This window comes from Epinephelus lanceolatus, chromosome 3 (assembly GCF_041903045.1).
Source record: "Epinephelus lanceolatus isolate andai-2023 chromosome 3, ASM4190304v1, whole genome shotgun sequence".
NCBI lineage: Eukaryota > Metazoa > Chordata > Actinopteri > Perciformes > Serranidae > Epinephelus > Epinephelus lanceolatus.
The window spans coordinates 4,800,176-4,823,342 of record NC_135736.1 but is presented as its reverse complement, the minus strand read 5'-3'; the positions used below and the strand labels follow the sequence as shown (position 1 = coordinate 4,823,342).

General features: G+C 43.2%; 1 protein-coding gene across 4 annotated transcripts in view; it reads left to right on the top strand.

Moving 5' to 3' along the window:
- The window catches only part of LOC117255158 (multidrug and toxin extrusion protein 1-like), a 42,756-nt gene extending 20,253 nt beyond the window's left edge, over window positions 1-22,503 (top strand). For 3 of the 4 annotated variants that reach the window (XM_033623787.2, XM_033623788.2, XM_078163644.1), the window contains 12 exons: window positions 1,582-1,624; window positions 2,423-2,467; window positions 2,575-2,672; window positions 3,926-4,023; window positions 5,319-5,500; window positions 17,500-17,608; window positions 18,779-18,854; window positions 19,590-19,659; window positions 19,754-19,886; window positions 19,973-20,067; window positions 20,180-20,243; window positions 20,385-22,503. In XM_033623787.2, coding sequence (XP_033479678.1) covers window positions 1,582-1,624; window positions 2,423-2,467; window positions 2,575-2,672; window positions 3,926-4,023; window positions 5,319-5,500; window positions 17,500-17,608; window positions 18,779-18,854; window positions 19,590-19,659; window positions 19,754-19,886; window positions 19,973-20,067; window positions 20,180-20,243; window positions 20,385-20,584 — 1,213 coding nt within the window. In that variant the 3' untranslated portion in view covers window positions 20,585-22,503. The remainder of the gene's footprint in view (window positions 1-1,581; window positions 1,625-2,422; window positions 2,468-2,574; window positions 2,673-3,925; window positions 4,024-5,318; window positions 5,501-17,499; window positions 17,609-18,778; window positions 18,855-19,589; window positions 19,660-19,753; window positions 19,887-19,972; window positions 20,068-20,179; window positions 20,244-20,384) is intronic. The other variant, XM_033623789.2, reaches the window with a different exon arrangement.
- Window positions 22,504-23,167: the final 664 nt, after the last annotated feature.

Genomic DNA, 23,167 nt, shown 5'->3' with positions numbered 1-23,167 from the left:
GTCATTAGCATCAAGCTAGCAAACAATGGTACATCCTCATAATGGAGATGGACATAAAGTAATAACATTAAAAAATAGCAGCGTGGCTTTTACTCACCACAACTGCAGAGGCTCCCAGCTTCATTTGAAACAAACTACATTATAGACGGTCCGTTATTTATTAATCCCTCTGTGTTTTTATATATTTACTTTTTATCTTCTCCCGTTGCCTTGATAAAGTTAATGCATCACGCCGTCATTTTAAACTCAAAACTTCCTGAATTTGTTTCAAATTAAAAGCCCCTTATAACCTAGGCTGAGAGAATCCCTCCATTTTCTAAATAGGCTTTTATTGTGAAACATTTGTAGGAACTTGGTTGTGGAGGATACAGTAGCTTGAATGTTTGTGTATGGTACTTCAAATGTAGCTCCTGCCATCTGCTGGCGCTTCTTAGGTGACTACAACAACATTTCGGCTGACACATGAACAGACACAGTGACTCAAATTATAGTAAAAGTAATAAAAATGACATCACACACGCCATGAAAGACGACTGGGGATAATTGACGAGTACCATCGTGTAGGGTGTCATGTCTGTTGGCCAAGTCACGGCACGATTTTATGACTCCACAATCGTGGAGTCCACAAGTACAATCATGTAATGTGACATAGTGACTTTCAGAATGGGCAGAAAAGTTGTGTAGTGTGTACCAGGCATAATGCAAGTCCTGAGTCTGACCTGTCTGTCAGCAAGTCCTCCTCCATCTATTGAGTCGTGGGGATTTTACTGACGATCCTGCGGAATGTTTTACACTCCACTGTGGACAATGGCAGCATTTCTTCTCCCACGTAGCGAGCCACAAGCTTCATGGCTTCTTTCGGACTGATAGGTTTAACATTATCTCCATTATTAGAACCAAAAGACAATCGTTGCTGTTTCGGAGCTGAAGGACCAGTGTTCTAAAAGTTATGGAAGTAACTGATGGCTTGTTTGAAAATGTACTTAAGTATTTGATTACTCAAACAGCAAACTAACACGTTAGGTTACTCGTTACTGCAAAAAGTAATCAAAGTACTATACCCAACTCTGGCCTTAACACAGTAAAATTGTTATCAGTGTTGTCCATTAATTCATCATTTAGGCCAAAACCAACATTAACCTGCATTAGTTCAGCTTTAATGTGATGGAGACAAAGCGCAGGGGTGTCATGTCCTGACTGTGCCTCGGGCTGTTTCCCTTGTTCTTTTGTCCATGTCATCCGTGTCCCCCTGGGGCCGTTTAAGAAAGCAGGTTTAACAAAGTCTGACTCCAAAGGTCCCGGTTAGGTTAACTTAAGGTTAATTTTAGGTGAACCCATTGACACCTTTCCTGCTCTGACTTGAAGTGGAGAATGGAGTCTGTAACTGCATTGCTGACAAATTTATTGGCTCTTGTCTTATTAACTTGTTGACTTTTAGCCTAATGTACAGTATTCTGGGCTCACGTTGATTCATTTACTTTTTACTGATAACGACATATGTCAAATATCCATAATATATATATGCTAATTATTCAGTTCTACATGTTTTTGTTTACATACACACTGTATTCCTGCATGAAGTCTGTCCCAACTGTATGTGAAGATCTTCATGCCTGCTCTGCCGGTGAGTTGGGTCAACCTTGTTTTCTGTCACAACTCTTTTAAGTTAAAATCTACTGTCTCCATTTACATTGCAGTACTATCATAATAAAGATTTTAAAGAAAAATCAAATGGGAATGTTTTTGATTAACACTGTCAATTGAATTCCCTACAAATCAAAGTATGTAGCACACTGCTGTTCAAAACCTTTAAAATCTATATTAACACAAGGCAATTAGGACTGGGTGGTTTGGCTTAAAAATAGTATTGCGATATTTTTAGGCTATATCATGATACATGATACATGTTGCAATACTTTGAAATCTCCTCTAAAGACCTGAAGACTACTAAAATACAAATTATTAAGTGAACCACAGTAACAATAATGTCAAATAAAGCAGCAAGTACTGTTATAATAAAGTTCAATAAAGTACTGTTATAATAAAGTTAAATTAAGTGTTGTTATAATCAAGTTAAATTAAGCATTGCTATTAAATTAATCAAAGCAGAACCACTGGTGCTTTTATTTTGAAGCACCCAACTCAGCTCGCGCTGGAGGTGTTGATGTGTTTGTTTTGTCAGATGTAAGCAGTTAGCAGAAAGTTAAACTGTTACCACAGCGCCATCAAACATGAGGATTTATTCACTGTAAGCTGGAAACACCTTAACAGCGCTCCAGTTCATATGTTATTAGTATTTGCAAGTCATACTGGTGCTCCATGGTTGCAAAATGTGTTTAAATAACCTGTGTCATCAGTTTTTTACTTATTATTACGGTCAAGCTAAAATATGCTCTTTTTCTGTTTCTTTCTCATTTTGCAGGCAGCTTTTATGTACCAACTGCAAGGAAAGTATCTTCAAAATCAGGTGCAGTCTCTTGACACAAGGCAATTAATGTGAAATTTTTATCAGGCTGAAGTGCAGTTATTTAAATCAAAATTAAGACCAACATTAAGTTGTGCTGTGCTTTACAGGGAATTATGTGGCCTCAAGTCATAACTGGACTGTTTGGAAATGTCCTCAATGCAATCATCAACTATGTCTTCCTTTATCCTCTGGAGTTGGGGGTCGCGTAAGTTTTCTTTAAGATCATCATAATGTGTAAAAGGTGAATTATTAGTGTGCTATGATAGTCTTAAGGTGTGTCACACAAGCATAATCAATAGGTTTTATTCCTGCTAATGTCAATTACAGCTGTCGTAAATATGAACAAGGTATCATGTTAGTTATTTAACTCTACCAGACTGTCCAGCCCAACTCTCTAGAGGAAAATACCTGAATAGTTATTGGATTGCTATGAAAGTTTGTAGAGAAATTCAGAAATGCCCCCCAAAAATTGATCTTAATAACCTAACTTTTAATAAAGCATTGCCAGCTTCCACTTTTCCAACACTTAAGGTCATGACAAGATATATATAAAAAAGATTAATGATTATTAATAATCTGTCAGCCTCAGATTGGTCCTACAATGCTAACACACACACACACACACACATACAGACACATATATATATTTATATATATATATATATATACACACACATACATATATACGCACACATGCACACACATATATATATATGTATTTATGTATAGATAGATAGATAGATAGATTTAAATGATACATAAAGTTGGGTGTCATCTGCAAAACAATGGTAGGCAACACTCTTAATGACGAATAACATGACCAAGGGGGAGCATATATCTGAACAAGATGGGACCAAGGATTGAACTTGCGGAATCCCACACAACATACGAGCCAATAATGAGACAAAATCGTCAAGTCATTCTGAAAGATCTCTGTGTAAGATATGATAAAAATCATCTGAAGGCGGTTCCATCTATGCCGGTCCAGTGCCTTAACCTATCCAGCAAGACTGTATGATCTACAGTGTCAAAGGTGGCTGACAATAGTTGTAGCTGTATTAAGTGTCATTATTAACACCTATTACAGCTGTAGCATTTCGATACACACACACAAAATGAAAACAATACCAGCCCTACTGTTGCAGCTGGTAATCAGCACTTCTGCAACAACATTTGCTGTTATGACTTTTTATTGTTTCATTAAGGAAGTATGTATTCAGCGATTGGATTGCAATGTAGAGGGGTTACTTTTGTGTCATCTACTTGAGCCTTATATTATTGGGGAATAATTTTAATAACCATCTGTAAAGAAATGGTCTATGAAGCACAAATGACTGCAATAGCCATTAAACACTGTCAGCAAACTGTGGATATTCCTCAGCAAATAAGTCATTTCTCCTTTTTCTGTTTTACCACTCTTGCTCCAAAACCTGCTGGTCCTCCATGATGCTATTGAAGTGGATCTGCTGCAGCCAATGCTATCTCACAGTATGTGCTGGCTGTGGTCTTGTACATTTACATCTACTGGAGGGGTCTGCATAAGGCCACATGGGGAGGTCAGTTCTTTTCTCCATTTTGTGGAGATTTTAATCACAGCATGAATTTGATGTTAAAAATGTTTTCATTTGAACTACTACTGCTACTTCAAAGTTCTGTAGTAATATGTGGAACCCAAAAGCAGACTCAAAAGGCAGAATTAGAGTTTAGTGAGTTTATTTGTAGAGCTAGGTGCTGGCAGAGAGTTGAATGGTCAAGGCTGAGTTAATGGGGACTGTAGACAGGCAGACTGAGCAGGCAGAGTGGTTTCTTCTGTCAGAGTCCTCTCTGAACTGGTTGTAAGAGAGTGCATACATGAGGAGTAGACACTGGTGAAATCTGAACACAACGAAAAATCATATTAGAAAAATCTAACTTATAACACTGAGGAAAATACTCTATTAATAGGTTAAAGCAGCCAACAAAAACTACCACTGGAGACAGAATAATCTGACGAAGAGTGGAAGTGAAGCTTGGGTTGTTTTACTGGCTGAATCCAAATGTCCGCACTTCACTGCACTTCAGAATCGTGGATTTTGCGGGCACGTTCCAGGGAAGTCTGGGAGTGCTTAGGGCTGTCCAAAGTTACAATTCACCCAGCTTGGGGTGCAGACTTCAGCAGACTCGCAATACAGACGTGACGTTGTAGGTGCTTAAAAATCTCATTATTTGGCAGTGGACGTATTGGAAAGTGTAAATTATGAGGTTTCTGTCAATATTTTTTTCACGCTTATATGATAAAAACTTAACTACTTAACTAAAAAGACATTAATCCAAATAAATGACATATTTAGATTAATCCTGCCGAGCTCCGCTGGTGCCCTCATTTCCAGCAAATAGTGTGCAAGGAATTGTGGAGATTTTACACCAGCAGATGATCCACCCATGCATCCTTTGAATTTCTCTGAAAAAAGGACTCAGTCCTTCGTGAAACTTGGAAAGATCCTTGACATTGGAACAGTTCTTCGGCAGGGGTCTATGATGTAGCATCCTTCAAATTCGGCCGTTTAAAGATCCTTCATTGACTTTGAGAAACACCCACACACACACTCACGGAAAGGGGCAGGGAGCAGGGAAACACTAGGGAAAAGGGGAGTACACTAAGTTCAAAGCTAGAACTGTGACACATTCTATACTGTGCTGCAATGGTAATAATAATATGAGTAATAATAATAACGTTATTCTGTCCAATAACTTCATCCTGTTTTATTATTCATGTTTTTTACAGCACTGTAATTGATGATCTTTTATGAACATTCCATTGTTTCATTGTGAATATACTGACAATGTATAACTTCACACCTTTGACCCACAGGTTGGTCATTCGATTGTCTACAGGAATGGGGACCCTTTGTCAAACTGGCCATTCCCAGTATGCTCATGATTTGTCTAGCGTGGTGGATATTTGAAGTAGGAGTACTCCTGGCTGGTGTAATAAGCGAGGTTGAGCTGGGAGCTCAGTCCATAGTGTACCAGCTGTGCATTACAGCTTACATGGTAACTCCTCTTCACTTTTCCTACCTGTAATTAGAGAGGCTAATAGTGTGTTGGTGATTGCTCCCATGAAACAATAATTTGGGATGTAGTGTGTTACTCTCATCAGCTCAGTTTTCTATATAAAATATTAAAATTAGGGAACTGCAATATTCAATTGAGTTTTCTAAAACTGTATTTTTTGTTTGGCACATCAATGTTACTGTAGATTTTAAGCGTCTAAGCGTCAAACTCAACTTACGTTAGACTGGCTGGCCACAGTCACTTTTCTTGCCTGCATTGAAGGATTACATCAGGGCATGTGGAGTGAGTGGCAACAGTGATGGTCTTGGAAGAGAGATAGAGTTGTGTATCATCTGCGTATCAGTGTAACTGGAGGCTGTGGAGGCAGAGGATCTGTCCAAGGGGTATCATGTAAAGGATGAAGAAAAGGGGATCAAACACCAAACCTTGGGGGACACCATGGGTGACAGGAACTATGGATGAATAACAGATGTTAATAGAGATCAACTGATGTCTGTTGCAGAGGTAGGACTGAAACCAGGACAGGACAGTGCCAGTAATGCCAAGGGAGGTCGAGAAGGATGAGGATGGTGATGAAACCAGAGTCCGAGGATGATAGCAATGCATTGGTGACTTTAATCAGGGCAGTCTCAGTGCTGTGTTTAGAGCGGAAACCAGACTTAAAAGGCTCATAGAGGTTACTGGACTCAATGTGGGATTTGAGCTGAGTAGTAACAACTCTCCAGAACTTTTTACAGGAAGGGCAGGCTGTAAATGGGCTGGTAGTCAGGGTCAGGTAACATTATTCACCAAATAATGTTACCACCACAAATGAAAAAAAAAAATACACTCATTAAACATGAATAAAATAATGTGAAACCAAAAAATGAACTCAAAGGCAAAATTGACACTAACCCTATACAAGAAATTCTATTAAAAACAAAACTGCATTTTTCGTTCACTGATCAGGATCTTGTTTTTAAGTTTCACTGCTGCAACAAGTGGTATGTTTTTAATTTCATCTGCTGAAGAAGGAAAGTTTTATCTTTTGTCTGAGTTTAGCATTTCAACTAGTCCTCTACCAAGTTATACCCTAGCTAAGGCACTTCTTTTCCTACAAGTGTTTCCCAAACTGTCCCCTAGCGGGTGCTCGTAAAGAGAGCTGCTAAGGTACATCGTAAGTTGGTGTGTGCCCTGTATAGAGACAGAGCGCATAATCTGAAAGCCACACCCCCAAAGGGGAAATGAGGCCCGCTTTCCCCTCCGCTTCTTCGCTCATTCGGTGTCATTCTGCCTCCGCAGCCATGCCTTCAAGTCTCCACAACTGAATTGTCAGCTAGCTAGCTAAAATTGTTAGCTATAGTTAGCTAATAATTAGCTAATAATAAGATGGCAAAGGATTATTTTAACACGCTATGCCTACCAGAGAGGCAACGGTATATTGATAAGCTTAATATTACCGGTCTACCTCAGTGTCCCTTCTCCTTACCTTGCTCGTCTTGGAAAAAACATGATGTGGAGATTCTTTTTTAAAAAGATGAGCATTTCGGCATGCTCAGCCGTCAGCCTGCTCCTACTACCGGCACACCTTGTTGTTGTTTTGAAACATGCTACATGCTGGTAGATTGATAGAAGTGCTAGAGCGGACCGCTGGAATGGACTGCTTGAATCGCGGAGCGCTGGGCACAATTATAACAGACACAATTATAAGTTGCATTCATTCGTTCGTTCATTCGTTTTTGTTGGCCATGCAGCCCACCACACAGCAACTTGTCAGCATTTGGACTTAGGGAAAACTCAACAGGCTGGAAACTGAGGGGGAAAGTGTGAGGGGAAAGTAGGCCTCGTTTCCCCTTTGGGGGCGTGGCTTTCAGATTATGACGCGTTGTGCTGTGTCGCTATTGTTTCAGTCAGCTTGGCTGGTTATGTGATGTGAAGAGTTGGGGCTGTCCCTCTCTCTGCCAGCAGAGAGAGGGACAGAGAGAGAGGGAGGGGAGAGGGACTAAGTTAGTCTACATACTTTGTTTCCACCACGGCCGCTCGGCTGTTCACCAGTTACCGTGTTGCGTTGGCGTATGTGTGGGTGTGTGTAGAGGAGATCAGTGCCGGCACAAAAGAACCAATACCGTTAGCGCTGATCAATACTACGGTCTCTGATAATTTAGCCCCGGGGCTAACACCGATCAGTGTTCCTTGGCACACAGCCCTGCAAGAATTCCAGGTAATGTGAAAAGTTTTTTACCAGGGTAATTTCGGTGGAAACGCGCAAAGTGTTTTTCAAAATTCCAGGTAATTGATAAAAGTTCCTGCGGTGGAAAAGGGGCTATTAAAAAATGACTTACCTGTGCATCCCACTATAAACAAGGAGACTAATGATGAAGCAAAGAGATGTGACTGCTGCTCACCGATAATGCATTTGTTAATGAAACATTTATTACAGCATATGTTTGTCTCTCTTTTTCCATCATTGCAGTTCAATGCCAGTTTATGTCTTACATTTAAGTTACATATAAGTTTTCCAGCATCGGTTCTGTCAATGTACAGACTGCAGATCTGTTGATGTCACAATAGGCACCTGTAGCAGCAGCATATCCACGTGTGTGTGTGTGTGTGTGTGTGTGGGCATGCACGCAGGAGTGACCTCTTCTGTCTGGGCCAAACATGGGTTGATTCAATGTAGATTTGTTCATCACACTCATGGGACTTAAGTTGGGGTTTTAGAAATTTATAAAATATTGACCCTTCTTGTGAAAAATGTCATCAATCACATACAGCGCGTGTGCATGTGTTTTGGTTGTGCTGATTGCTGCATAACTACTGGACAGTGATTTTCATTACTTTGTCAGAGGTAACTGGGACACTCGAGCCTAAAGCCATTATGGCTCTGTTTGGGAAACCCCTTAATTCCTTTGCCTGGACTCCTAGCAGTTCTGGTAGCTTTTGAACCATTACTGGCTAGGCATAAAGTATTAATGAGATGCGAATCACTCACACTGCCTTCCCACACTTTGTGGATAAAATAGATTCTCAGTAATTTACAGCTTGAAAAAAAAAATGATATACATTGTAAGGCTCTTTCAGGAAATGAGGATCTGAGTATGTCTTCCTCCTCTGGATCTAACGTTACATTGTTTGGCTCCTCAGTAAGACACAGCATGCATCCATGATGAGCACACACACTGGGGCGGCTGAGGCTCAGAGGTAGAGCAGGTCGTCCACTAAACGGAAGATCAGCGGTTTGATCTCCTCCTCCAGTCTGCATGTCGAAGCATCTTTGAGCAAGATACTGAGCCCCAAATTGTTCCTCATGGCTGTTCCATCAGTAGCAGGTAGCACCTTGTATGGTAGCCTTAGTAGCCTCGGCCACTATTGTGTGAATGGGTGAATGTGTGTTTGTGAGGTAAGGAAGTACAGCTAGTTCGTATGGGTTGATAGTAAACAAGATGGTGTGTCGGTCAGGACACAGGAATGAAGAGGAGGTGACGTGCTATCTTCTCTGGATTGATTTCCAGCTGTATTTATTTTCCTTGGACACTCAGTATTGTCATCAGTCTGAAATAACAAATAAACCAACATTAAGCACTGTATCTTAACATAAACCCAACACAAGTTACTGTGAAGCAAGAATAAAAGAATATCTATATATGTGTACCAGAATAAATGTAGGTTCATCAGACATAAATAAACTCTCCATGATAAACAACATTACAACTTAAATATATCAATCAGCATTACAACGCTCCCCTTTAATAGAAACAGTAACCTACAGTTACACAAATAACCCTAAAGAGTAACCTGGGTTACAATCAAATAACATACTGTTCAGAGAAAAAACTAAACCCCACACATACATCCTCACCCAGTCATACACAGGACAACAGCGACGCTGTGTGGCGAAAAAAAGGTACTGCGTAATGGCGTCCACACAACGTACATTTCCTTCCCACATGGAAACGACATTAACCTTTCATAAACATAATAATCAAGACGGACTTACTTTCCGTCATTGACTCGACACTTGGAGTGCCATATTAGGAGGAACAAGGATGTCTGTCATTTTAGGTACGTCCAAACTGCACTGTGATGTGCGCCACACTTACACTCACTCCGATACACAGTAGCCAACACAAAGGAAAAAAACTCGCCGACACATACATCATTTCCTACCACCTAATTAATGTGCATACTGACGTGATGAGCACACACAAATGTGCAAGCTCTTTCATACAGCCGCCCCCAAATGTGCAGGGCACATTTGCTTCAAATACAAGGCTCATCAGTCAAGTTTCGGGGCTATGGGGCTCAGAGTGTCATCTTCTTCCCCAGACAGAAGAGCTGGTAGGATCACCAACCGAGCCACGGGCTGGGTGTACACATGTCCTTTGATGTTCACATCAGCTGACCTGATGCACCCGTCATCGCTGCGGTGAACCTTGGTTACATGTCCGATGGGCCACAGGGCCCGAGGCAACTGTGGGTCCATCAACATCACAACTGCCTTATCCAGGAGTTCCGGAGGAGAAGAGTGCCATTTCTGTCTGGTCTGCAGACCAGGGAGGTATTCTCTGATGAACCTGGCCCAGAATTGGTTGGCGAGAATCTGCGAATGCCGCCAGCGTCTGCGGCTCAGGATCTCTGTCTCAGGGTAGACCACTTGGGGAAGGGATCCATCAGGCCGCCCCATAAGCAGACTACTCGGTGTCACAGGGTCAATATCTGCAATATCAGCAGAGACATAACCCAGTGGTTTTGAGTTAAGAATGGCCTCCACCTCCAGGAGCACTGTGAGAAGGACATCTTCCTGAACCGGTTGAGCCCCCACACAGCTGTAGAGTGCTGCCTTGGTGGAACGGACCTCCCTTTCCCACACTCCGTCGAAGTGTGGGGCTGCTGGGGGGTTAAACCTGAACTTAATCCTTTGACGGGCGAGCTGTTTCTGCACGGTGGCACCATGTCTGCAAAGGCCTCTCTAAGTTCCCGCTCTCCCCCTTTGAAGTTGGTCCCTTGATCTGACCACAACTCCGCAGGGGTTCATCTTCTGGCAACGAACCGCCTCAAGGCCATCAGGTAAGCATCGGTATCCATACTTCAGAGGAGATCTAAGTGAACTGCCCTGGTTGTTAAACACTTAAATATAATCCCCCAACGTTTCTCCTGCCGCCTACCCACCCTCACTAACATGGGCCCGAAACAATCCACACCAGTGGAGTGGAAGGCTGGCTTGTGTAACCGGAGTCGGGCAGTTGGAAGATCAGCCATTTTGGGAATGGAAGGCTGAGCCCTCCAGCGCTGACATTCGGCACATGCACGTTGGTGTCTGCGTACTGCCTCCCGCCCACGCAGGATCCAGAATGACCTCCTCAACTCTGCAAAAACCCGCTCCGGACCAGGGTGGTGCAGGTCGCCATCATACCATTGGATAAGCAAGCGTGTCACCGGATGTGAGGCATCAAGGACAACCGGGTGCAAATGAACTCCATTCAGACCTTCTAAACGTCGGAGCCGACCGCCCACTCTTATAAGGCCCGTAGACCTGTCCATTTCAGGAGATAAAGTCAGCAGGCGGCTCCCAGATGAGACAGGCTTCCCAGCAGCGAGGAGTTTGTAGTCTTCAGGAAATGACTGTTGTTGGGCTCGCTGAAGGACGATCATCTCTGCCTGTTGATACTCCTCAGCAGTGGGCAGATCAAGATTGGAGTCCTGGCCGTGGAGTTCCAGAGCAGTGGTGTCTATGAGCTCCTGCCAGGTGTTGTACACCTTGTCGTCAAGACTGAGAGGTGGAGGTGAGGTGACTGCTACCCCACAGATGGCAGCCTTCCGGAGCTCTGCTCCGTCTTCAGGTGGAGCTGTGCTGGGTCTCTCCGGCCAGGCGTCCGGGTTCTGGAGAAGGAAGGGGGGTCCTTGTGACCATCTGTTGGGGTCTTTAAGGGCTTCCAGGGTCTTCCCCCTAGTCAGATCATCCACAGGATTGTTCACGGAGTCTACATATCGCCAGGTGCAGTTCTCCGTTAACTCCTGTATCTCGGCTACTCTAGCTCCCACAAAGACCTTGTATCGACAAGACTGGGAGTGGAGCCAGGTTAGCACGGTGGTGGAGTCGGACCACAACACTGTGTGAGTCACTTTCAAGGTGAGGTCCTTCTCAAGGACACGAGCCAGCTGCGCCGCCACGAGAGCCACACAGAGCTCCAGGCGTGGGATGGAGCGCAGACGTTTCGGAGCTACTCGTGAACGAGCAAGAATGAAGGACAGGTGTACTCTGCCTCCCCTGACCTCGGTCCTCATGTAGGCTACAGCTCCGTAAGCTTGTTCAGAAGCATCTGCAAAGATGTGTACTTTACGAGTGGCACCTTCCGGGTTAACGTCCACCGGCACGTAGGCTCGTGGAAAGGTAAAGAGGTGTAGGGACTCAAGCTCGGCCTCCCAGTTGGACCAGGCTTGCAGGAGGTCGGAGGGTAAGTTGGGGTCATCCCAACCACGCTGCTTAACCCACAGCTGCCGGATGATTAGCTTTGCTCGGGTGGTGAAAGGCAACAGGTATCCCAAAGGATCATATTGCGAGGCTAAGACTCGATAAATGTTCCTCAGGGTGGGTGCCTCATAGGGTACAGGTCTGTGTTTATAGCTCAAGGTGTCCATCTCCCAATTCCAGCTGAGGCCGAGCGTTGATTCCAGAGGGTTGGACTTATCATGTGCTAGCCACAGGTCCAGGCTTGCAGATCTGGCTTCTTGTGGCAGATGGCTTAGGACGCTAGGATCGTTGCAAGCCCATTGACGCAGCTCGAAACCCGCCAAGGCCAGGAGGTCCCTGAGCCAATCCACCAGCTGTTTGGCTTCCCCTGCGGTAGGCACGCTCTGCAGACAGTTATCCACATAGAAGCAATACTCAACAGAGAATCTCAGGGCGTCATCAGGCTGGCTGTGGTCAACAACATGGCGCTGCAGAGCATACACCGCACAGCAGGGGCTGCAGGTCGTGCCAAAAGGCAGGACCTGCCACTCAAACGTCCTCGGGGCCTCATCCACCTTCAGATCACGCCACAGGAACCTTAGTAGGGGACGATCATCAGGTAGAAGGTGGACCTGATGAAACATCCCCTTAATATCCCCGCTAACTGCTATAGGATGTTCATGAAATCTCACCAGGACTCCTAGCAAGGAGGCGCCGAGGGTTGGGCCAGGTAGCAGGTACTGATTCAAGGACTGCCCCTGGTACTGATGAGAGCAGTTAAAGACTAGGCGGTTCTTCCCATTGTGGCTGACCAGATGATGGGGGATATACCAGCCTTCTTTAGGAGGAGTCCCCTGAGCAACTTCCCGTACAGCTCCTGATGCAATGAGCTTCTGCATCTTGATCTTATAGGCGTCTGCTTGCTTGGGGTCCCTTAGGAGGCGCCTCTCAGTGCTACGTAGCAGAGGCATGACTGACTCCTTTGGCGCATGCAATGGTGGCATGTTAGCGTGGCGTAGCAAGGGTGTAGCATACCTGCGAGTTCCATCGACCTCTGTACGAACTGTCTTGGCTTCGAGCAATGCTACCGCCTGCTGATCCTGCTTGGATCGGGTCACCTCCCTCTCATGCCGGTACGGTACGGTGTCTAGTTGCCAGAGCCTTTCCACATGCTTGTATAGCTCGTCTGTGAGTGGCGGAGATGAGGTGAACAGGCACTGTGCAGCATGGGCAGGCCACCCCATGAAATGGATGGGGCCTTGAAGGGTCCACCCAAGCCTGGTGTGGACTGCGGCCGGGCCACCAGGTGGGCCGAGCCTGACCGGCTCCACAGGGGTTATAAGATGGGGCTGGTCGGAGCCTATAAGGAGGGATGGCTTGGCTTCTCTTAAGGCTGGTATGGGAATGCCACGTAGGTGCTTGAACTTCCTCTGAAGGCGGTCTATGGGGTAGGTATGCTGGGCTAGGCTGAGACGACTAGCTGTAAAGGCATCATCAATCCTATATCTGGTATGAGGATTGGCAGCTGGGGAGATGCAGAAAGACACAGTGTGTCCGTGGAGTACCTGAATGTCCTGACGGACTGTCCGCAGAGGCAGGTCTTCAGGAGTGCCTGCTATGCCAAGAGACTTAGCTGCTGCGGGTAGAAGCATAGTCCTCTCGGACCCGTTGTCGAGGATCGCAAAGGTGTCTAGGGTCCGTTCTCCATAATGCGCAAGCACTGGGACGACCTTCAACATGACCTGATTTCCAGCTCCAGGTCGGTCAAGGTAGAGTGTGTCAGAGGCAGAACTGGTTAAACAGCTCTCTTCCCTAGCTGTTATGTCTTTATTGCCCTTCTCTGATCTTGTATTTATCTCATGGAGGGCCAGGAGGTGTTTACCTTGACAGAGGTTGCAGGGTTTCTTCAAGGTGCATTGTGCTGCTTGATGATTGCGTGCACAGCCCCAGCATCGCTTATTGACCTGGATCCACTCTCTGAGCTGATCTTTGGAGAGTTTAACAACGTCACTGCACTGACTGAGGTAATGTTCAGAGCTCTCACAGTAGGCACAGTAGGCTTTACCTTTCACTTTCTTCGTCGCTGAACCCTCCTTGGGTGACAGGGGGGCAGTCTCTGAGGCCTCTCCACCACCATGCAGGACTGTCACTGTTTGTTTCCCAGAGCGACCATCAGTCTTTGTGTTCTGGTTTTCCTTGCTGCTTCTTCCAGTAGCTTGACTGTCGAAGCCCTGACACCATGACTCGTAGCGGAGCCACTCTGACAAGTCATATAAAGTGGGAGGAGCCCCAGGCTGCTTATACTGATGTCGGCGGAAGTCAGCTCGCTGTTCTGCTGGGAGCTTGCTCAGTAGCCGAGCTACATGTGAGCCACAGTTCAGTTCGATCCCCCCTTCAGGGCCCAAGGTCTGCAACATGCCCACTAGTGATTGTATCTGGAGGGAGAACTTCTGGAATGTTGCAGTGTCTCCATGCTTCACTTCAGGAGCTTCTAAGACACTTGCTATCCTCCTTAAGGCAAGCTGATGGGGTTGGCCATATTTATCATGGAGGGCTCTCATCGTGTCAGTATAAGGGGTTGGTGAGTTTAGGTAGGCATCGGCTATGAGCTTAGCATCCTCTAGCCTTAGATGGTCCACGAGTACTTGATATTTGAATAACTCTGTGGTGTCAGATGGGAGTAGGTTCTCTAGGGCTATGCAAAGCCTCGCAAATTCACTGGGGTCTGGGTGAATGAACTTGGGAATAGTGGGTTTGGGGCCTCTATACACTTGTTCAGATACAGGAAACTGCACAGGGTGACTAGGTGGCAGCATGCTAGGTGCAGCCCCAGTGGCTGACATAGGAGGTAAAGCACGTACTGGCGTTGAGTGCGTTAAACCCGCGTAAGCCAAAGCAGGGCGTACGAGTGGCTGAGAGGATCGTGCAGGGGGGTGAGAGGAGAGCCCTTTTTCAGGAGCAAGTGTTGGAAGCTGAGGATGCCATTGTATTGGCGGTGGAGGCTTATAGGACAGGTATGCAGCATCTTTAGGGGCGTAGTAGGGTTGGCTGCTATGTACTTCTTTTTTCTCCAGCTTAAGGATGCACATGCAAGGTAACTCCTCGAAGCTACAGCACTAGCTTGTGGAGGTTGAGGGGTATTAGACTTTAAGGCTGGGCTATTAGGTCAACTCAGGTTTGCTCTAAGTGAGCGGGCTATCTCAATTAACTCCTTTAACTCACTTCGTGCCTCGTTTAGTTCCTTTATACCTGACTGGAGGGCTTGTCGTGATTGGAGCAGACTAGCGTTCTCCTCTTGGATGGCTCTCATATCCTTATGGAGACGGAGGTCCAGGTACGGGCTCTGCAGGTGTGAGGGTGTATATCCAGGTAGGTTATCACTGTCCAAACTTCTCCTCTGGTGGTGAGTTGGGGCTAGCTGAGGTATCTCGTGATGAGCCGCATTCCCATGAAAGCCACATGAGTGAGTCAGTGATGTCTGGAAGGGAGTCATCTGAACTGCACTCTCCTGAGGAGAATACACCCTCCCCTCTCTGGTAGGAGATGGTAGAGCCCACTGTGACAGGTCTCTCTGCCGATATCCCATGTAGTCCACTTCAAAGTCCTGAAATCTGGCCGGTCGACGTGTTTCCCTTTTAGGCCTCACATCAGGATACATCTCCTCATCTGGCTCCATCTTGAACACTCTCATCCGGCTCGAAGGACCAATGTTTGTGAGGTAAGGAAGTACAGCTAGTTCGTATGGGTTGATAGTAAACAAGATGGTGTGTCGGTCAGGACACAGGAATGAAGAGGAGGTGATGTGCTATCTTCTCTGGATTGACTTCCAGCTGTATTTATTTTCCTTGGACACTCAGTATTGTCATCAGTCTGAAATAACAAATAAACCAACATTAAGTACTGTATCTTAACATAAACCCAACACAAGTTACTGTGAAGCAAGAATAAAGGAATATCTATATATGTGTACCAAAATAAATGTAGGTTCATCAGACATAAATAAACTCTCCGTGATAAACAACATTACAACTTAACTATATCAATCAGCATTACAACGCTCCCCTTTAATAGAAACAGTAACCTACAGTTACACAAATAACCCTAAAGAGTAACCTGGGTTACAATCAAATAACATACTGTTCAGAGAAAAAACTAAACCCCACACATACATCCTCACCCAGTCATACACAGGACAACAGCGACGCTGTGTGGCGAAAAAAAGGTACTGCGTAATGGCGTCCACACAACGTACATTTCCTTCCCACATGGAAACGACATTAACCTTTCATAAACATAATAATCAAGACGGACTTACTTTCCGTCATTGACTCGATTGGAGTGCCATATAAGGAGGAACAAGGATGTCTGTCATCTTAGGTACGTCCAAACTGCACTGTGATGTGCGCCGCACTTACACTCACTCCGATACACAGTAGCCAACACAAAGGAAAAAAACTCGCCGACACATACGTCATTTCCTACCACCTAATTAATGTGCATACTGACATGATGAGCACACACAAATGTGCAAGCGCTTTCATACAATGTGACTAGTGTAAAAAAGCGCTTTGAGTGGTCAGATGACTAAAGAGGTGCTATACAAGTGCAGGTCCATTGATGCGTAACATGGCTAACGTTGACTACATAGGCTAACATACTTAGCTTTTTCCTCCTGGGTAATACAGGAAAATCACTATATATAGGTGTTATATATGTGGTGATATATTGTGTTATATATGCTATATATTTACATAAACACAGAGTCTTCACCATGAGTTGTTGTCTGAAAAATGTGCATTTAGAAGGAAAAACCAACAAGACTCACCTGCAGCAGCAGTATCTGTGCTTGGCCATGACCGGAGGTAATCCTTTAATACCGTGGCCAGCCAATTAGTCATAATGTCTGGGGCTAAGAGCCCACCCTCTCAGGCAGCCCAGCACAAAAGACAACTCTCCAGTTTTCAGTTATTCAATTTTTCATTTTTCTATCCAGCATTCCACAGATAGAAAATTAGAAAAACAATGCTAAAATCTTTGACATCTTTTACATTAATCTGACACAAAAATTCAATACTAGAAAAATGAATTTCTTCCTAATTTTCCTTTTTTTAATGGAAAATTGAACAGACATACATTACGTGGACCTTTTAGCCATATTTAAAAATTACTCAGTGAAATAGTTAATTTGCCCCATCAGGACTTTGTGGTTTGATCAGATTCGACTGGTAACTAAGTGTCAAAAGTTTTGATAACTCTGTTACCTTGTGGATACCACATGAAAACGATACAATTATACATTTGATAGTATTAAAACTACTAAAGCTATAAAACAATCTACAATCACATTTTCAACCCAAGGCTATACAGACGAAACAACAGAGAAGAAAATCAACTGGTCCTCAGCCTGTTGCTGATACCACATTCTGTCCAGTCCAGTCTCTCCAAGAAAGCAAATACAGACATTTACCAAAAATATTATTTTAAAGTAGGTATTTGTTTCAAATATTGCCCAAAATGATCTCTATTATTGTGTTATTGTCCTTCACAGTTCCCACTGGGATTCTCCGTGGCTGCCAGTGTACGAGTTGGGAATGCTCTTGGTGCAGGAAACACAGAACAGGCCAAGCTATCTTGCAAAGTCCCCATCATTTGTGCATGTAAAACCAGTGCATTCCCTACATGTAACCTGCATTACAACCACAGAAAGTCATTAAAGTAATGAGAACAGGTGCAAATGGTGGTAGTGGTAGTAAAAGTAGTAGTAGTTGTACATTAACTTCTATATTGTATTGAGAGTATACACTGATCATCCAAAACCACTGAAGCAGTGAATATCATTGATCATCTCTACAATTAAATTAAAATTAAATGCAGTGTTCTGCCAGGAAACCTTGGGTCCTGGCATTCGTGTGAATGCCACTTGATGCGCTTCACTCACCCAAAGACCGTTGCAGACCAAGTACCCCTCTCATAGCAGCAGCACTCCATGATGGCAGTGGCCCCCTGGCAGGACAGTGCACCGTGTAAAACCGAGAAATTTTTTTAGGAATGATCTGAGGAACATGACAAAGAGCTCAAGACATCGACTTGTCCTCAAAATTCCCCAGATCCCAAACTGATCAAGCATTTGTTGGGCATGCCGGTACCCCTGAGGTACCCTCAATCCACAGTGGGTCTTCCTTGCATTAGACATGGCTCTGACCTGTCGAGGCATGGACACACGACCTCTGCGAGTGTCCTGTGGTGTCTGGCACCAGGGTGTTGATTGTGGATTGTTTGAGTCCTGTGGATTGTGAGGTAGGGTACCAGCACATCCACGGATGATCAATCATATTGGGATGTGGGTAATTTGGAGGCCAGGATGACACCTTCAGCTATCTGTAATGCTCTTTGTTTGTTACGCAACTCCTTAGCAGTTTTTGCAGTGTGGCATGGTGCATTCTCCTGTTGAGGGGGCCAGTGCCATTGAGGAGTGCTGTTGCCATGGGGAGGTGTACTTTGTCCGCAGCAGTGTTTGGGAGGGTGGAACCTGTCAAGACCAAAGGTCTCCCAGCACGACATTGCATTGTAACGAGCTGATCAATGTTATTCACCTGATCTGTCAGTGGCTTTAATGTTATGGCTGATCAGTGTAAGTCATACATTTGACCAAGTGCCAGACCAACTCAAGATAAAGACCCCAAACACTGTGAACATAGAAATACAGTACCTGAACAACACAGGCTCTTTTGTTCACTACTTCTTTTTTGACATTTTTGTTCTCACAATCCTACATTGCTCAACATTATAAACAACACATGCTGTTTTTTGTCTTTGCTCCAATACAGTCATCGTTGCCTGTTTTGTTGGAACCAGTCTCAGCATCAGCAGATGTGTCATTGGATACATTTTCACATCAGAGCAGTAAGTGTGGCTCAATAAACTCCACTTTTTAACAGTGTATTTGGTGGAACTTAAGTCGCAGTCCACGTGGCATAGCATAATGCCATCTAGACTGATAAACTAAGTTCTTAATCTTGCATCGTCATGCTTACCCACAAATGCTATGATTGTGTAATGAGCCTTAGTTATGTTCAACAAGTCTTGCAGTTTGTTATTGGTGATGCTGAAAATACTAAAGAAAGCTGCTCAACCCATCTCCACAGAGTCTACCTAATACTGTTTCATTTGTATGACGATTTTTCACATGCACACACTCACACACACACCAAGATTGCTTTGTTTGTTTGCTGATTGAACACACCTTTTGAACTGACCTGAGCTGTGGTCTATTTGTTTGTGTATTGCTTTACTGTCTTGTGGCCTGTAGTTTGACAGAGCTATTTTCCTTCTATTTTATGATTATCTGTCAAATGTGACTGACTGGCACCTCACTTTCATTCAAAAACATCAAATCTTGCCTTAATTTATTTCCCAGTCAAGACACTCTGGTAAGAATACTTCACCTTGTTAATATGGACTTGGAAGTAATAGAATTTGAAACATGCGAAATTAAAATGTGATTAGTCGTAATTAACTTTTGAAATGTGGCAATTAATCGCAATTGAAAAAATAACCCCTTGTCTTTTACTATATTCAGACATGATTGTCTGTAAATATTTTTGTGTCTAACAAGAGTCTGTATTTGCTCCTTTTTAGAGACATTATTCAGAGAGTTGCTGATGTCATGGTGATATTCGGTTTTATGCATATTTGTGATGCCACTGCGGTGAGAAATAATATATAATTAACTTTTTCATGCATGTCTTTCATAAGTCATTTTAGACATATTGACACATACAAATGTGATTTGATATGGACAGGGTGCGGCTGCAGGTGTTCTCAGAGGAACAGGGAAACAACTGACTGGTGCTCTGTGTAACTTGGTGGGGTTCTATTTCATTGGCTTCCCTACTGGTGTGTCCCTGATGTTTGCAGCAAACATGGGGATTGTAGGTAAGATGACACTACCATGCATTACTTGCTATTAGTTAACTAACATTCAGAAAGGCCATTAAAACTCTTCCCCTTTTTTTGTATAGGACTATGGACAGGACTTGCGATTGGTGTGTCACTGCAGATGCTTGTTTTTGTCACATTTTTGTGCAAACTTGATTGGGAAAAGGCTGCTGAGGAGGTGGGTAGCCACATCATATTCAGTCACAGTGCTTCTCTGTATTTTTTTATCTTGTCTTATGTATTTGAAGTTAAAACACACTGTCAGAACTGTTCTTAATGTCTCTGATCAGGCTCTTGTGAGAGCAGGAGTGAAGATCACAGAGGAAAAGGAGATGGTTGAGTTGGAAGACACAGGTGAGTAAAGGCACTGTCCTCACTTCCTACTCTTACTGTAATACATGAAATATTCCTGCTTTTGTGGCCTTTTTAGTCTTGTGTAACAGTTTCAATATTAAAACAAAACATTCTTTCTCAAACTCTGCCTCATATATCTAGACTTGAAACAGGAGGGTGATGCAAACCTGGAGGTGCATGATTCAGGCCACAGTCGACTACAGTTCACTACCACTACCGTGGGACATCTTCTGTCAGTAAAGCAGCTTGTTTTACGGCGTGGCCTGACATTGCTAATCATGATTGTCATTCTCACAGTTGGAATTGTAACCAGCAGTTTGCTGGTGAAACAGTTCAAATGATTCTCTCTAAAAGAACTCTCAGGAATATTTTTTATTGTCAACATTGAGTGTCAAAAGGCTACTTATCAGGTAGATTCCACTGAAAACTCTTAAGTCTGCAGTCTCCACTTTCTCCTATAGTGCAAATGATGGATAGCCAAAGTGAATGATGAGTCAAAGAGCCAAAGAGACACATACATTTTTGGCATATTTATTTATTCAGGTATATTCACCATGAAATGACATGAAAAGTATAGTAATAGCAGCTGATGGCAGTTAGTGGCTAACTCAAAGAAGAACAACAGCTGAAAATGTCCACAAAATTGGGAAAACAATGAGGTTCGGGAGCTCGTTACCTTCCAAGCAGAGGACAAGATCAGCTGGTGTATAACAAGGATGGTAAATGAGTGTTATTGCCATGTTGTTCCATTGTTATTGTGTAGAAAGCGCTGCCGACATGTATGTTATATGTCACACTAGAGGGTGATGCTGTCGTGTTACATGTCACGTCTGTTATGCTTCTTTTGATTCTGCAATGCCAGCATGCTGTCTAAAATCACACAGTTGAGCAACATGATGCCGTCGCTGTTTGGTTCTGTGTAAAAAGGGACTTTTTAGTGGCCTTATAGTGCCATCTCTGTATAAAAAGGGCTATAGATATCACCTCAGGCATTTCTCGCTCACCCATGGATTTTCTTTTACTTCTGTTTAGACTTACTACCCTTGCCGGTAAGCTTTAATGTAAAAAGAATATGGTTTAAAAAAATAATGTGTTATGAATGTTGGCCACAGATGTTTACATTTTAGGATGATTATTTATATTTATGCCTTCATGCTGCTGAGAGCCATGGCCCGAGCCATTATGTTTTGAGGTTGTCTGTCTGTGCCATTGTTGTATACATGGAGCCTTACGACAATGTTTTGAAATTTGGCACCAACATCCAATTGGGCTAAGGGATGAACTGATTAGAATTTGGTATTCAAAGTCACTGTGTCCTCATAAAACACATTTAAGGCCTAACTCAAGAATTCATTCATTAATTATGACTTTCACATAAACATCTAAAAGGATAAAATGATGAAATGATAACTTTTATATCAAAAGGTCAAAGGGCAACTCTACAGTGAGTGCATAATGTTTTTCAAAAACACTTTTTTGGCCATTATTGAACACCATAACTCAGGAACAGAAGTACAGACATTTGGTCAGATACTGAATTGGTGACACTAATCCTGGGTGTCCACCTTGAAACTGTCCTGATTGCAGAGATCATCTGTGCTGCCAGATTGAAGATGTGTGTGAAGCATCCACATCTTGATTTTTAGCTTCTTTGCAGTATCATCCATATTTGAAGCATTGTCTGCTGTCATGGTTACATATGAATCTGGACAGACAGGAATGAAAACTGCAACTTAACTACAACCGCAAGATGCTAATTAAAGTTTTGAGATAGTAGAGATTCACCTTGTAGTTCAAACCAAAATATGTGTTCCTTAGGGGCCAATCCTTGAACCACTCTCATGTAATATGAGAGTGTAATGTGTTCTGAACTTTTGAATTTGAAAGAAAAAGTATATTTTGGACTATTATCTTTTTACATTGCACATAATTGCTGTACTGTGGAATTTTGAACCCCCAAACACCCCCGAATAAATATTTTTGCACATCCTGCACAAAACTGTAGTTTTCTCATTCTGAAACAGCAATATTTTACATATTTGTCATGTTACAGTATTGTAGACACTATGTCTTTTTTATATTTTCATTGTACTTTTTCTCTTCTATACTTATGTTCTTGACTGTTGCAGTACTTTGCCTTTCCTTTTTATTTCCTCTTAATGTGTTTTTTGTATGTTTATTGTATGCACCAAACACCAAGGCAAATTTCCTGTAGGTAAAATCTACTTGGTTATAAACATTGTACTGATTATGATGACCCTCAAATGAACTAGAATAAGTTTTTGGTCCCAAAGAAAAGGGACTGAAAGTCAGTGCTTATCATGATTCTGTCACTGAAAACTAAAACCTAAATTAGAAATCTTGGTGCTTTCATGGATTCAAACTTAGTCAGACTTAGTCTTGATGCCTTATGAAAAAGTACTTTTGAATTAAAATGTGTATTAAAACACATGAAAAAGTATTCAATGACAACTTGTTGGTGTTCCAAAAAATGACAAAAAATAATGTACTATTGAGCAATCAATTGATAATTGATTCTGCAATGACTAATTTGTGGTTATACTGGGCAGCTTTTAGGTGTTTGTTTATTAAGAGCTCCAATGTGTAGGATTTAGGGGCATCTACTGGCAGAAATGGAATATGATAAATATATTTTCTGTAGTGTACATATATAAGCTGAAAATAGGAATCATTATGTATTCATTACCTTAAAATGAGCCGTTTATATCTACATAGGGAGCAGGTACTCCTCCACAAGTCCACCATGTTGCACCTCCATGTTTCTACAGCAGCCCAGAACAGACAAACCAAAAACTGTCTCTAAATAGGACCATTCACATTTTCATGTTTTCGTGCTGGCCACCATAGTTCTCCCGCACACTTGGCACACAGGAGAAGTTTCAGTTGGTTGCCGCTGTTGCCAT